The sequence below is a fragment of the Colius striatus genome, chromosome 1, assembly GCF_028858725.1.
Source record: "Colius striatus isolate bColStr4 chromosome 1, bColStr4.1.hap1, whole genome shotgun sequence".
Classification (NCBI taxonomy): Eukaryota; Metazoa; Chordata; class Aves; order Coliiformes; family Coliidae; genus Colius; species Colius striatus.
Window position 1 is genome coordinate 62,285,278 of NC_084759.1, and position 16,677 is coordinate 62,301,954.

General features: G+C 36.6%; 1 protein-coding gene across 1 annotated transcript in view; it reads right to left on the reverse strand.

Moving 5' to 3' along the window:
* CCDC138 (coiled-coil domain containing 138) overlaps nt 1–16,677 on the reverse strand; it is a 32,976-nt gene continuing 16,299 nt past the window's right edge. Inside the window, exons 11-12 of the mRNA XM_062020575.1 lie at nt 904–1,042; nt 1–316 (exon numbers count right to left, since the gene is read on the reverse strand). Coding sequence (XP_061876559.1) covers nt 145–316; nt 904–1,042 — 311 coding nt within the window. The 3' untranslated portion in view covers nt 1–144. The remainder of the gene's footprint in view (nt 317–903; nt 1,043–16,677) is intronic.

The window sequence follows — 16,677 nt, forward strand, 5'->3', positions numbered from 1 at the left end:
CAACATGATACAGAGTAGCCCATACAGTACTGGGAGTTCAGTCTCATTTACTTCTATAAAACAGTATAGAAAATAATTAAGTTTCAAGTAACAGAGGCAGTTAGTCTAGATTATACAGAACAATAATTACACTGAAAGATAGTGCTAGTGACTTGTGCTTAGACTAGAGGTAAGGGAGTTATTCCTCAGCAATCCCAAATTCAACAGAATTGAATTGAGATTTATACAGAGGAAAGCATGATCTGGATTTGTAGTCCTATGAAGTTCTTGGATCGTTTGGTGAAGAGCAAACAATTCAAACATCTTCTTATTGCTTCTGAAAAAGATTTTACATAAAATAATTATCAATTGAAAATTAAGAAGTTGCACCTAAACACTATAGAACCTACAGAAAATGACTGGGAATTTCAAATCATTCTTCTACGTGGCACATAATGTCTCTAAGGAAAAGGTTAAGAATGCACGGTGACAAAGGAAATGGAAGGAAATTTTGAAGGGAATGAAAACTGTTGAAACTTGAATGCAAGTCACAGATGAGGTCAAAGTTTCAAAGATTACTACCAAGTACCTGAGTAAAACTGAAGGTCAGAGGGAAAGAAAGGAAGGGTTCTCTTCTGAACATTCTTGTCATCTGCACATCTATGTATTTCCTCTTTAGCCTGGCTTGGTTTGGATTTTAGTTTGCACTCTGCAAATTGAACTAGATCTCTAAGCAAATTGAGAATCTTGTCTTACACATCTGTGACACAAGCAGTTTAAATCTAACTGCTAACAGAAAAAGTCCAGCATTGCCATAAATAAAAATCAAATCAAAAGATGGTTTTGAGAATAAGGAGAAAGAAAAAGTTCCCCAAGTTTGCTGATCTAACAGCAACTAACAGAATAATGATAATGGAGGATTACTTTATTCTGGAGAGTTTTTGCAGTAGAACACTGAGCTTTTCCAAAATCTGAACATCTAGCTTAGGACTTCGAAGCAATGCAGAGCAAGTATGGAAGAAGGATTCATTACTGCAGGCTTCCAGGAAAGGCTGTAAGGAACCTGTAAAAAAAAAATAATTAAAACACTATATCACATAGCTTGATGCAGGGAAAAGTAAAACAGCTATTGGTACCTTCACAGGGCTTTAAATGTCTCACATTGTGCAACTATCAGCACAACGAAATAATTCAGTTTATGCTGAGCATGTGATGCAAAACTCAGGTAAAAGTAGGAACTGGAAAAACACAAGTTCTTAAGAGTTCTGATATTACTCACTCTTGTATTAAAACAAGGTCCGTTCCCTTGAGAAAAAAGAAAAACAGGAAAGAGAACAATTTTAAACTCAAATAAAAATTCTTATCTTCACTATGTTTATTCAATGTTAATTTATCATGGTTCTTTCCTTTTGATCATGTGAGGGGAACATTAAGCTGTGCAAAAGGACACACAAAGACATATTATAAGCTGCTGCAAAACACTTGAACAAAGATAGTATATGTAGGAGCTAATGTGAAACCTGGTAGCCTTTCATCACCAAAATACTCTCATTGTACTATGTTTCAAGACAGGCAAAATAGTAATGGAGAGGTGTAAGTTACAGTTGAATAAGAACACTTAAATATGAACAGAATTCCCTTAAAATAGTAGACGAGTTTTCAAGTCACACTGTATAACATTTCCCTGTATGCTGTTGCCCAAAATCCAATCACCTCAGAATAAGGTTAAGTCTGTTTCCTTGTTATCTCAGTTTTGGTTCTGATATTACAGATTAATATACAGAAAAACCATAAAGAAAATAAGCAATCATTGATTTTTTTGTTAAAATGAATGGCCTTTCATACAGTATAGGGCATTTGCATTAGAAGAATACAGATGTGAGGAAAACATTTTCATGTTTACATAACATTAAAAATACGTGTGGTACTTAATAAGAAACTGCAATATGTAAATTACAGCATAAACCAGTAAACAGACAGTAAACAAAATTCCTTCACTGAATGCTGCAATTTATAAATAGGATGTCAAGATGCTTTTATCAGCACAAGGAGGATAGGATGCATCTTTTGGTCAAAATCTTCCCCTTCCCTGTCCAAGGACATACAACTTATTAAATATAACGTCTAGCCTTGGAGTGAACTCAAGGTTTTAATTTATTTCAGGAGGCTTACTGATACAAAATAACAAGAAATGCTACAGAAAACTGTTTTGAACAGGTCTTAAAAAAATCAACTTGGCAGTTAAAGTCAGCCTGAGAGTCTAAATGACTAGCTTTCTCAGAACTGGGCACTTATACCAAATATTCAATGAGGACTCAGTAATTGCTAGGCCTTACTTTTAGGATGATACTTATAAATATGTATTTTTTGCAAAACAATGTCATGTCATTTGGTTGCACCAACAAATGACCCAGTGCTGCCCTCCTCAATGCTGAGTACATCTTATCATGCATTATACTACAGAGTGAAGTTAATGAGTTTTGTGGGCCTTTGCTGATTTATGCCATCAGATGAAGAGACCAAGAAACAGCAAGTGCCTTTAGCACAGATCAGAGAAGCTAGAGTTACATATTATGCTGCTTCTCTTTTCAATGGAGGTGCTTTCAGCAGAACTGACTCCAAATGCTGGATTCAACAGACAGAATCTACAAGACACATAACGGAATGTACGGAGGTGCTGAGGGATTTGGTTTAGTTCAGTGATGGGCTTGGCAGTGTGAGGTTAGAGGTTGGACTCACCAATCTTGTGAAAGATCTTTTCCAACTGTAATGATTCTATGATGGAAACGACAGACTCTGAGGTTAGAGGTTGGACTCAACGATCTTATTAAAGGTCTTTTCCAATTGTAATGATTCTATGATGGAAACTACAGACTCAACACTTTGGTAGCAAAAGGGGCCAAACTTCTACCGACAACAAATGAGACAAGCAACTGAAGGCACTATGAAGTCTGGAAAAGGCAAGAAGATGTTTTGTGGTTTGCACAGCTTAAGTGTCCTCCGTTCTTTACTCAAAGCAACACAAAACAATCATTGTTTCAAGAGATGTACATTTTAAAGAAATAAATGGTTATAAATTCATTTATTTGCCAGTTTACTTCTACTTCCACAGAATCATAGAATGGTAGGGGTTGGAAGGGAGCTTTAGAGATCATCTAGTCCAATCTCCCTGCAGAAGCATGTCCACCTCGATCAGGTCACACAGGAACATGTCCAGGCAGGTCTTGAAGACCTCCAAGGAAGGAGACTCCACAATCCCTCTGGGCAGCCTGTGCCAGGGCTCCCTCACCTGAACAGTGAAATAGTTTTTTCTGTAAAAGTTTCTTGCATTTTTTCTACCATGTTCGATCCACCTAACGGTTTTTATGCTTACTACCCTCCCAACTTTCAGCATTTGCCGTCTCAAAATTGTAACAGTAATAAATATAAAACCATAATGACAGGAAAGTAGAAATGTAAACAGCAGCAGTAAAAAAATATACTGAAAAAATCCTAAGTACATATATATTGTTCTTCTCTGCCAGTAAAGGTACTATTTCTCATTCTATTCTAGTTTATGGTCTTCAATTAAGGACAGAATGCTACGACTGAAGTGATGTATTAAGTACTGTTGACACTTCATAAGACAAGAAAAACATCATGAACACCGGAACAATGAACTATGACTGCATTTCTATAAACCTGCAGATACCACAACACATTAAAAGCAAATGAACTGAAGATTGGAAGTTACAGGAGAATTCCTAAAAGGGAAAAAGAAAAGGGCACAGTCTCCTTAAGATGAAAAATAAGACTAATGCTGAAGAAACACATTTTATTCGTGTGCATAAATACTTATTTATCTAAAATCATACATATAATGAAAAAGTTTACCAGATATGTTTGAATTGACCTGAAAGTGTCTCTTTATCAAACATCATGAGGGATCATCAGAATGCTGATTTCACAAAGAAAAAAAGCAACAAAAAAGAGAATAATATATTCTCTAAGGAAAATTTTGCATTGGAATGGGGGATTATTCAAATGTACCACTCAACAGGCAACAGAACTGGAAAAACTTTGTCAGGAATCCAAGTAGTGACTGCATTCTGCCCTTGGTGTATACAAACCCAGTCCCTAGATGTAGTTTTACTCAGGGCACAGCACTTTTAATTTCTTTTAATATTTCTCAACTTTCACTGCAAAAGGCATTATTTTTCAGAAACTCTGACATCAAAAACTCAGGGCTATCTGTCTATCACAGCAAGAAGAAAATCCTTGGATGGGTTCGCAGTGTGCACTAAATTTAGTGGCAGATGACTGACATACACTCAAGATTCATCACTTTTTATGGAGCCACTGCTCCCTATGAAAGAACTCTGGAGTTATTCAGCACATACAGCAGTGTCTTAAACCTGGAAAAATAATTAACCCAGAGTTCATTTCCAGTGCACAGTATCATGTCCTAGTAAATCTAGTTGGCAAAAATCCATAAGAAAGGGTAACAAAGATACAAACAGAAAAAGCAAATAAGCAAAGCCCAATAGACACAATCCTACCATCCCTAAAGCACTTTGTATCAAAACATTTTTATCACTTAAGAGTGTCTGAAGTAAAAATAGATATACAGATAGGAAGAGACTACCTTTTGTAAAGCAAGAAAAATTTAGGACTACAAATTCTTATCACAACTTTATAGACATTCTATACAACTACATCTTCACAGAAATTCTTCTATAATTTGCTAGAGTTCCTACAAGTGACTGCCTGTTCCCCAGAGACAGAAATGGTCCTATCAATCTGCACTACACCCATGATGAAGTCTGTTTTAACAACAAAAACTTGGAACGGTATCTCCTACTTACTGAAGATGTTTATCGGAAAGGTAAGAAAAGCGCAGGCAAACAGGTGAGAACACTGACATTCAAGAAGTAAATTGAGATGTAAGGTTCTTCTTCTTTCTATTGACTGTTAAAACAACAAATGGTTTCAGAAACCTCTGATTTAACCTTGCTTCTGACTCTGATGAACTGATTCATGAGAGATCTGAAGGTAACAAGACCGCTGGGATGAAGAGGGCAGTCCTATGTTTTATTCCTGTAAATATCCTTAGATAGCCATAAAATGCTTTACATTCCTTTTCTGCAAGGGCAGACAAATACCACATTCAACTGACCTGGACATTTCCTTGTTGCCCTGGTCTTACTCATTCCTCCCTCAAAAATAATTCATTAAAGAAATTATAAAAACCCCACAAATAGCTACATATGTGCCTATCTATGCTGTAAGAATGTTTTGACTATAAAGCTTACAAACCAATGTAAAAGATATGCATCATTTTTAAAGATATGGATTTTTATTATAAAAAAAGAAGAGTCAAAGTGCAAGCAATTTCTACAAGTTTGCAAACTTCAATTACGTGAAAGTAAATTGATAAAGGCACATGTTTAAATGGACTTTCTCTATACTGCTTCTATATTCCCTTCAGATAGGTTTTGCAGAATGCATTCTGAGTAATCAGAAAACGCACAAACCAAGCACATACTGCAAATGCACGTCTGACTGATAAACCAAAGGAATAGAAAGTTTACATTTCAACGTATTTTAGTGGTTTAGAGCTACATAGATTTGGTTTTTATTAACTGTTTCAGAAAAACTGAATTTGAATCCGTCCTGACAGCACCCTGGCACAATTTAAAATAATCTGCAAAAGCCTTCACTGATATCCTTCAAAAAACTGCAGTATGTTGTAGTTGCATTAGCTTAACTTGACTGGTAGACTGCAATGAACAATGAGAAATTTATCACTGTTGACAGAATTTATCTGAAATTTACCCTTAATCAGTCACTTACAGCATAAAATCTCACCAGCTGTAGTTATCCAGAAAATTCTGGTTTACACCTGAAGGTATGTCACCTCAGAAAATGAAGGCTGTCAGGAATGTCAACTGAAGTTCATGTTTTAACAAATTAATGCTTACAGCTTTGCCTCATTTCTAATTGCATCAGGCTCCACTGGGAGAATGGAGAGCATGTGACACCAAAGCCAGTGAGTGATGGAGCACTGTCTACTACCCTAGAAAAGTTAACTATGCAGCACAGCAGAAACACTTAAAAGGAAACAATAAGCACTTACATGTTGCTAATAACCAAACGTCTATAATATAGTCACCTGTAAGTTTTGAGCCATTTGCTGTATTTAACTTTTTCTCAGGTAATCAATAGCAAGGACTGTTAAATGCCAGAGGTTAAAGTACATGGGAGATAGGGTGAGATTTCAGTCAGCATAAAACATCCCAAGGGACAAAATAAAGTCTCACAAACTTGTAATTCCAAAATAATCCTTTAGTCAGGGACACCAGAACAGACCTCAGGATTCTGAAAGAAACATTGCCTCAATTTTATAACAAGAGGAGTTAAACAATTGTTTCTAAGCAGTCAGGAAGCAGTACTTCTGTTCTCTTCCTGTGAGGAGAAAAGTGCCAGTGCAATATATATATACATATATAGGTTGGAAGGTTATACTTGGACAAATGAAAAAGGTAATCTGAACATATGTGCCCTTCAGTGAGACTCTTAAGGTATTTTCAGGTACTAAAGGAGACAAAAAATGAAATAAAGTGTACTACAGGTTGATGTATGTTTATAGTAACTATAAGTATGCTGTGTAAGAGTAGCCAGATACTTTTGTTTGGGAAATAAATGCTGCAGCAGTTACAACTTGGCTAGACTTCAATATCAGATCATAAAGCAACATGTGTGCTATTATATTGAGGAAGATGGCAGTTAGTAGGACTGGAAGGTGTGTCATGTAAGGCATTGGCAAGAAGGAAAGCAAAACATTTTGCCTTAAAAAGTGAATTCTAGTTTAAAATACTGATTTTTGCGATTGTGGTGGTTTGGCATATTAATTAATGACTGTGGCATGAAAACAGGAGTAGTCTAATGAAATCACCTGCTGGAACTGCCCATTTAGAAGGCAAAAGACATAAAATATGTGAAAACTAGAATTATCTTACTTGCTAGAGTAGCAGAAGCACAAAGACAGTACACTAAGAAACAACAAACAATTTTCCTGGAACATCACTGATTAGAAACATCAGAGGATGAAAACTTTTGATGTGCTGATTGAACTCCATATGTCTGTGAGCAACCAACATGGTCTAACCATTAAAGACTGATTCTAACGAGGCTTGGGAGAGAGGAAAACCCACCACTGTACAAATAACCTAGATAGCATTATAAATTGAAGCTATGCCCTAGTAGGGGTTACTTTGTTCAAAAGAACCAGAAAAAGCCTAATGAACTACCAGAATCCATGAAGGAATCACAGTTCCTTCTTACAGAGGACACCTAAAGGACCTTTGTTCCAATAGTTTTACTGTCACAGCTCACCTGCCTTTTTTCCCTTGCTCCCATATCTTCATTTCTGCAATAAACAGCTCAGAACTAAGCACAGTAATACAAATGCAATGACAAACTCAAATAAGGAAGCCTTTACATAAACAGCAAACCTAGCATGACCTGTAATTCTGTAACATCAGATTGCAATAAGCAGGTAGGCAAATTCTGAGCTCTGACAATGCATAGATGTTACTCAAACTGCACAAATTGTACCATCTATTTCAAAAAATGCTTTTCTTTATGAAATTATTTCAATTATGGCATTGCTGTGAACTCACCATGAAAGTTACAGAGGGAAGTTGACTAGTAAGTACAGCAGTTCTACCAAACACTAAACATTTAAAACTTGGTGGGTTTTTTCCTAACTAAATTGTAGTTTAATTGTTTTAAAATAAAACATTTTATGGAAAGCTCAAAAACTGTAAACTATAAAAAATGCAAGTTTAGTAAATAAGAGCAAAAAAAAACCTCACTTGAGTAAACTTTCACTTTTCTAAAGATTTTTTAAATTAGATCCAAATATTGATATAAACTTTTTTTTTTACATCAAATACCTTTAAAAGTTAGCATTGACATTTACTTTCAAAATGGTAGGCTGCTTACAAAGTACAGTATTCTCCTGAATGACCACTGAAGCTTTACTTAGAAAGCGGCTACTTGGCTTTACATAAGTTTATATTTAATCATAAAATCATAGAATGGTAGGGGTTGGAAGGGACATTTAGAGATCATCTAGTCCAACCCCCCTGCAGAAGCAGGTCCACCTAGATCAGGTCACACAGGAACATGTCCAGGTAGATCTTGAAGATCTCCAAGGAAGGAGACTCCACACCCTTCCTGGGCAGCCCTTACATTTCTTACTTTGGAATGGATGAGAGAGAGGTCAGGATGGCTAAGCATTACACAACTGTTACCATAAGAAGAAAATAATGACAAGAACTCTTTTTCTTATCGGAGAGAAGGCTACTATTACTTCATTAAAAATAAAATGGCATTACTCCACTTACTGCATTCATTTTTAAAACCTGTAAACATGTATTTCATCAAAACCAAAGTATTCAAACTAAGCTTGCAATTAATTAACAAAAGTGTGTGTAAAGTTCTGGTGTACTCGCTTGCTTTCAGCAAATATACAGGTTGGTCCTAACATTATCACAGGCTGCATTTAGTGGTGTTAGAGATATTTATCTGTGGTTAAAATATTAAACTGAAACATCCATTAATCCAACATAATTGTTCACTGTTTTCAGAAGAATGAATAAAAAAATTACAGAGGTAAGGCAGGATGATAGAGGAAGGATTTTCTTTTAAATGATTTGTATTTCAATGTTTATCCCACATAAGCTGCAAATCATTCCTTTTGCTATAGCTTCAAACACAGTTCCTCAGGATAGTTCCACATCTGCCTTTCACACAGGTGAGGAGGAATCCTACATTAGTGTGGTATTCACAGACTTGGCATATTTACCCTTTTGGTACCGCAGAATAAGCTCATTTGAAAAGTTTAAATCCTGCAAAGTTAGTAGTAAATATAATAAGCTGAAAAACACGGTCACATTTTAATCTGTTTAAGCTACAGGCATTTTCCACTCTGTACCTTCACTGTTTGTATTGTTTAAAGTTTCAAAATGCTAAGACTCAAGAAAAAAAATAAAGGAGCAGGCTTGGGCCTCCTTGACAGATTGTGACCATCGACTTTTTAGAAGTACCTGCAGAACAGTACAAACTGTGGAATACCTAGCATTAGCTATGGAGTCATTTCAACTCAAAGGAAGAAAGGGAGTGTCCATACAAGGCAGTCCACATAAAAAGATACATTTTGCAAGCAAATAATCACTGTTTCTTACTATGGAGACAATCTTTTCATCTCCACGAGCTTGATTAACTCCCCTCTGAGTAAATCTAAATGCAGACCTGGTTTTCCATTACCATTATATTTTCTTACAAAAAATTTATAAGGAAGGTTCAGTGCATGTGTAAATACAGCACGCTTCTACAGTCAATAAAAATCCTAAGTGATGTTAATATTGTTAAGAAATCCTACTTGAGCCCTACCAGAATGTGCCTTAATTTACAGTAAGCAAGAAAGAGCCCTTCAGAGATTGCTTTAAAATATGCACTCGGTTTGTGAACAAGCACATGGCAATCCAAAATATTCTCTCTGTAAAACAGAAGTAAGCTTGAAGACAAAGTAAACATAAGCTTCATTTAAAGCAAAGGACGGAGCTTTGTAATGACTAACGGGCATGTAAGTTTTGATTTTTGGGAATGAATATAAGGTTAGGAAAGCGGCACCTACTACTGTACATGACAGAATTCAGCTACCACTGCAGGAGGAATTTGAGATGTATGCTGTCTTTGTGTAAAAGTGCAAAAGGTGAAACTGAGGCAGGCAGCTCTCTGCTTATTGAAGATCCCAAATCAAGCATGAATCAGACTACAGTTCAACAATGGTATTTTTTGATAGCTGACTATAAACTAGGCACATCCTTTTAACTAATGCAGAGGTAAAAAAAACCACAGTAAGTTGCTTGAGAAACCAGAAGACGTGAATGGTATTGAACAAGACTGTATATAACAACTATTCAACTACAGAGTGATTTACTACTAATGATGTGATGTTCTTCAACACCCACAGAATAAGTTTTCTTGCTGAGGCCATGTTACTTATTACTAGATTGTTTCCAGAAAACATTTCATGTCTAGCATCCAGGAATTCTCTTGAACAATGTGTTGCAACTGCTGTCCTAGAAACTAGGTCTGCTGAGAAAAGGAATCTGTAGTCTCAGGGAGAGATCTTTGGGGTATGAAGACGCCCTGGAAGTCACTGGTGTCATACTGTAACAATCTTGATGATTAAAAGTAACTATTTTAGTTATTTAGTGTTAATTTTAATACTAATTTAAATAGGAAATAGTAAGAGTTTTGTTAAGCAAGAAATACATTATAACCATTTGACTAAACTGAAACTTACCAGTGTTTACCAGTTAGTACATTTTGCTCCCAAAATTTCAAAGGTGGTCAGAGCACTGTGTTTGTAGAATTTTATCACTCAGTACATTCAGAGTTTATTCAAAGAAACTAAATTTACTTTTTTGTGATAATACTAGCAGAGAAAGTTTGTTCTTACATCTGTCTTCAGGCAGGTTTAGAGCTTAGAGATGTGACTAAAAACCAAGCAATATGTCTTGGTAGCCTGTTTTCCTTAAGTATGATAAGGAAACCTTCAAAAGCCTTGGTACGGAAATCTTTCTTCCCTGTCAAGTAAGCAGGAATGTAACTCTTCTCCTAGGTCTTTACTGACCATCAATAATCAAGCTCCCTTGATTCTGCTTTTACTGGTCAATCTGTGCAGCAGAGGAAAGATGGACATCCTCCAGGAAACAAACATTGACTGAAATCCTGGTAATGGATATGGAGAGACTGAAAAGGACAAACCCAAACTGTCACTCATCTCATCTGACCATGAAACAAAACCAGAACTGGTGAGATAGCTACAGTGAAAACATAGCTAAACTGCTGCTTTGTTGCTGTGTCCACTTGTATGAGCTATTGGAAAGCACATTTAAAACAGAAGACTAAACAGCATGAAATGTACCAATTTATGTACCATTACAGACATTTGTGCACAAAAATATTAACAGAATGTAGTAAGAGAAAAGGGATAAAATAACTTTGCTGAGCTGATTTTCTACTTTCAGGTTCATAACAAGCTGTTAATTCTTCCAACTGTGGAACTTAGAAGTAACCTATTCCACTGAAGACAGCAGACTAAACCAATTAGACTTTGACTGAGGCCACTGAGCTCATTCAGAGGAAAAGAATCACTCCAGCAAGCAAATGACATGAAATAAAACATAAATCACTTAAAACAATATTGTTTGTCCTGACAATTACCTACAATTTAATTTCAGCTACTTATTCATATTCTAGTGTAGGTTAAATGAAGCAAATATTTGCTAACAGAAAGCAAATGGTTAGGTAAGGACTCAGTTGCACTGTTTCTTCCCTCAAATGTAGTAATAGTAGTGAACAGAATTCACAGAAGTACTGGAAGATGGGGGAGAGGGGGAAGACTACCACTTTCAGCATGAAAGTATGCTGAAACTGAAGTTCTGTTGACACAAAGCAAACTCTCTGAAATTACTGCATAACATCTCCAGCAGTTCCTCTCACTCTTGCTCCCTGAGGAGCTGGCTGAAACTAACCTCAGCTTTTTTCACCCCTGACATTTAAAAGTCACCCTTTGTTCCAACTTCAAATGTTTTTGTGTATTAAAAGAACAGTAATCAGTATAACATTTTATCCTCCTCCTTAGGCTTTAGTATTTTTGTAAAAGAGGTGAGGCAAACAAGTCTGGCATATAAATGCACATATATATTCTGTATTTGTGACACACCGTTACAGTTCCAAAAACATTAATGATTTGGACAAAATAATGAGATTATTTTTGTCTGGCACCACACTTCAGAATTATACAATGGCATGAAAACTCACTGAAGTCTGAGAAATGTCAGTGTGGCTGGATTAATATCCAAGTTCTGATATCTGAACCATAACATAGTCTGGTGACACTTATGTGACTTGAGATCCCAATCTGATAAACATACATAACTTGAATCTTTCCAAGAAATAAATTGATTGGATCATGCACTATAATGTAGGCTCTGGAACTTTGTATGCTACAACTATGCAACTAAGTTTCACAAAGCACGTGTAAAGAAGTTTCGTACGGGTACCAAACATCTTAATCATTTCTTCACAGAATTCCTGTGCTGTTTAAATCACCGTGTTCCTATGGCCTAGCTGGACAGGTACATTGGTGTTATCCACTCTTTTACAGGTTACATGTCAACTCAGATAATTTTTTCATGAAGCTGTGAACCTCTGGCATATATTTATTTATAGTTTCATAAGAGCTTGCAAATGGTTTACAAGATCTACCAGACTGGCAATATTCCTGTGGAATATAATAAGCTGTTACTAACCTGGAATCAAAGAGATTAAACTCTAATCCTAGTAATGACTGAAAATGTTCCAACCTGGAATCTGAAGTAATACTAAGAGATGGACCAAAAATAACACCTTGAAGGCTGATAACCCATCTCACAGCTCTAATGAGGAAATGATGATGACAAATGGTTTAAACACTGAGAATGCAAATGGACAGTGCTCTTGACACAAAGTGGGTCAAACTAAGCTGATATTCCACTTTTGTTTTTGTGGTAAGACACAAAATGCCTAATCTCTGATTACATTTTCCACTATCTAAGTGAACACTCAAATGTTGCTTCAACAGTACATTCTCGTGAAAGTACAGATGGGAAAGGTAATGCAGAATACATATTCACTGAAACTATCCATAGTATTCATATTGCTCACATTTTCCTGTTCTTCTTAGATCCAGGGATTCCGAGGGAGGTTTCCTGAAAGAAAGTGCCTGTCACTGCAAGCTGTGTGGGGGTCATTTGGGGGTCACAGCTTCTTGCTTTGTACTTCACACAACCGAGTTGTGCAGTGCAAAAGAAAACATCATCAGCTTCTTCCTACATATTGGAATGTATATGCTCACTGAAAACATAGAGGAACTAAAAATTTTCAAGGAGCAAAGAGTTTCATTAGCCTTTGAACTGAAGGGGTACTGATATTTAAATGAAGTACTTTTTATGGCTTGAATTCCAACCCTGACAGTTATCTTCATCAGCCATGGTCTTAAGGGCATGGATGTGCCCAAACATCCAAAAATACGTGTGGGCACATTACATACAAGACAGCACAATAAACAGAGATTTTAGCTATCAACTGCCTCTCACTGTACAGATTTTACTTCTTCCCACTACTCTGCAAGAGTCTTTTTATAAACAGCTTGTTTTATTAAAGTCAGCCTTACCTTGACAGAAGCAAATGGTGAATGTCAACACACATTTAAAGAATAACAGAGAAGTAGATCTTGACAAACAAATCCTAGTTTACTGTCCTTTTTCTTCTCTTTTTTTGAAACTAAATTTAAGTGATCCTTGTTGTTTTAATCTTTCCCAAGTAATAGCCATGAGATGGTGACCAGCACAAAGAATGCCCTACAAAGACTCATGGTAGCTCTAAAGTATCAAAAATTATTCACAACAAAAATTCCTTCTTAAATGTTATTCCAGCCTACTAGGAAAAAAAATCAGTACATACAGAACATTTAACACACTATTTGACTTTCTAGCCTCAGTTTCCAGGAGGAACTGAAGAATCTCAACTCCATGTTTGGGGTTTTTTTTCAGGTTTTGAAACACCCTGAAGCCATGCTCTGGACCACCTAATGATATAGCAAGTGTTCCTAGACAATTAAATCATTGTAGAATTAATACTTCTTCCACCTTTGCCTGCTGGTCCTTCTCTTCCTTGTGATAAAAAGATCTAATAAAAGATGCCAACAGTCAGAACAGTAGAAGATATTGTGTATGAATGCATATCCTGTGCTGGCTAGCAAGTCACAGGTAGACAGAGAGAAGTAGTACTGAGGAAAGTTGCCTTTCAGTCCTCCATCATTTCTCATTGAAATGGTGGTGAAAAGACTCTTCTAGATTCTTGTTGTGAAACTGAACAGAAAAGGACAGAGGTACATGAAAGACTGTGTTAATTTCCCATTAAGGTCTTGTACATAGAAAACAGAGGATACCAATGCATTTGACTTTATTCTTTTGCCTTATCAACACTGTCAATGCTTGTATGAACTTGTAATGGAAACTTGGATCCTGGACCCATAGTACCAGATACATCATGAAGCCAAAAGCAATGATACCAAACTCAAAACAATGGGCTACAGCAGTACTGTAGTACTCTTGTTAGAATTTCTATCAACAGAAATATCCATCTTAAACTACATGGTCCTTTCATATGCAGCTTAAGTAATTTTACTTACTATGTGAGGGAAACCTAGGTTTCATTTCTGAAACATGAGGAAGATAATTTCTAACAGGGAAAAGAACCTACATGAGGACCTAAGACAGTCCTGGACTGTACAGAACAGTTAGCATTCATTGCTTACTATAACAAAAGGCACGTGGTAGAGAAACATACAATTTTTTTCACAGCCAATTCACATCTTTCAGCCTGGACAACTAAAATTCGAATCTGTAAAAATACTTCACAAAAAAACCCCTTATAAACTTAAGTTATGGAAAACAGCCATAAAAAATAGAGCATTTGCTTTTTTCCCAACTCAATTTCTAATCACTTCAGCTCCAAAAGTAATATTTTTGAACAAAAGCATTGGAATATTCCTATAGAGCCAGAAAATTATTGCAGCAAGTTGAAAGAATGCCTAGGACTGAGCATCTTACAGGAAAAATCAGAATTGACACTTTACCTCCTGTTGGTCAGATGCTGTCTTCTCAGGTAACATGATCCCATATTTTAGTACATGGCCAGCTACCTATGACATCGTATTCAAGGCTGCACACCAATAAAGCTTTAAAATTGGGCATAAGTTCCTCTTTAAATTTAAGACAAAGAGCCCTCTGAATATTCACTGCTGCCTTCTAGTGTGTTTTTTAATGACTTTTTAATGGGAAACTTACAGAGGAATGAAATACAATTTCCCATTCCAATACTACTGCTCATTGTTAACAATTTCTTGCAAAACACTATGTATTGGAAAAGAGCAGAACATGCCTATAACGTGTATTGGCAATTTATTTTCCCAAAAAGAAAGGCTCTGCATGAGGTTTAATATGCAGTTGCCAGCAAATAAATTCCAAAGCAAATGTCAATTCAATTAAACATTAATATACCTTCTTTGGTTTCACATATAAGTATCTTCTCTAAGCAGCAACAAAGCACACAGTAAACTAATCACGAGCCAGCAACGTGCCCTTGTGGCCCAGAAGGCCAACCTGGCCTTCTGGGATGCATCCTGGATGCATCAAGAACACTATGGCCAGCAGGTCAAGGGAGGTTCTACTCTGCCTCTACTCTGCCCTGGTGAGGCATCATCTGAAGTTCTGTGGTCAGTTCTGGGCTCCCCAGCTAAAGACGGACAGGGAACTCCTGGAGAGAGTCCAGTGCAGGGCCACCAAGATGATCAGGGGACTGAAGTATCTTCCTTATGAGGAAAGGCTGTGGGAACTGGGGCTGTTTAGCCTTGAGAAAAGGAGACTGAGGGGGAATCTCATTAATATTTACAAATATCTAAATGGTGGGTGTCAGGAGATTGAGACATCCCTTTTGCCTCTTGTATCTAGTGACAGGACAAGAGAGAATCAGATGAAGCTGGAACATAAAATGTTCCATTTAAACATCAGGAAAAAACTATTTCACTGTGAGGGTGAGGGAGCCCTGGCACAGGCTGCCCAGGAAGAGTGTTGAGTCTCCTTCTCTGCAGGTCTTCAAGACCTGCCTGGATGCATTCCTGTGTGACCTGATCTAGGTGGACCTGCTTCTTGCAGAAGGGTTGGACTAGATGATCTCTAAAGGTCCTTTCCAATCCCTACCATTTGATGATTCTGTGATTATTCTGCATCTTGTGTATCTAATGACTACTGCTAGGTAACAGAAATGTACTGTTACTGGTATTACCCAAAGTAATATCAGACATCATCCACGTTGCTTAGGTTACTTTTGTGCATACAGCTACCTCTTTCTCAATCACTTTGCTAATCATAGTTATGACTATTAGGAAGAGTATTTCAGTGTAAGACTATACTAACTACACAGTCATAAATAAGAGTCTTCAAGGAAGAATAAAACTTTAGTTAAATATTTCAGCTGCTTTTGTTGCTACAAAATGGCTTTTAACTCAATGCGGTTCCATCCCTAGTCAAACACGCTTTCTATATTCACCACTACAATGCATGTGAACAAAATAACAATATGCATTTGAAAAAACAGCAGCAGTCCCTTCCCCTTTTCTGTTCTAAAAGTAGTGAGTGATTTTTATCTTTAAAAAAATATCAATCACAAGTTTCATTCAACATGGCATCGGAATGCCTCACTAGCTTCATGTTCATCCAGTTGGTTATCAAGTGATTCTTAGCCTGTATCACTTGGACAAGTGCTGTGACAAATAAGATTTTCAATCCTTTCACAGGGCCACAATACAGTAAAATTCAGCAAAACACAGCTATCTCTTCTAGAAATGTCATTTCCAATTATTAGAAACTGATAAATGACTGAAGAGGAGTTGTTCATCCAAGCTAGAAAAAGAACATAAATAGTCTATTTTCTATCTCCATCTGCTGGCAGGTTTTCATGATATGGCTTCCCTGGCATAACCTGGCTTCAAAGAAAAACACAAGCAAGGTCATATAGTGACAAACTGTAAAGCCA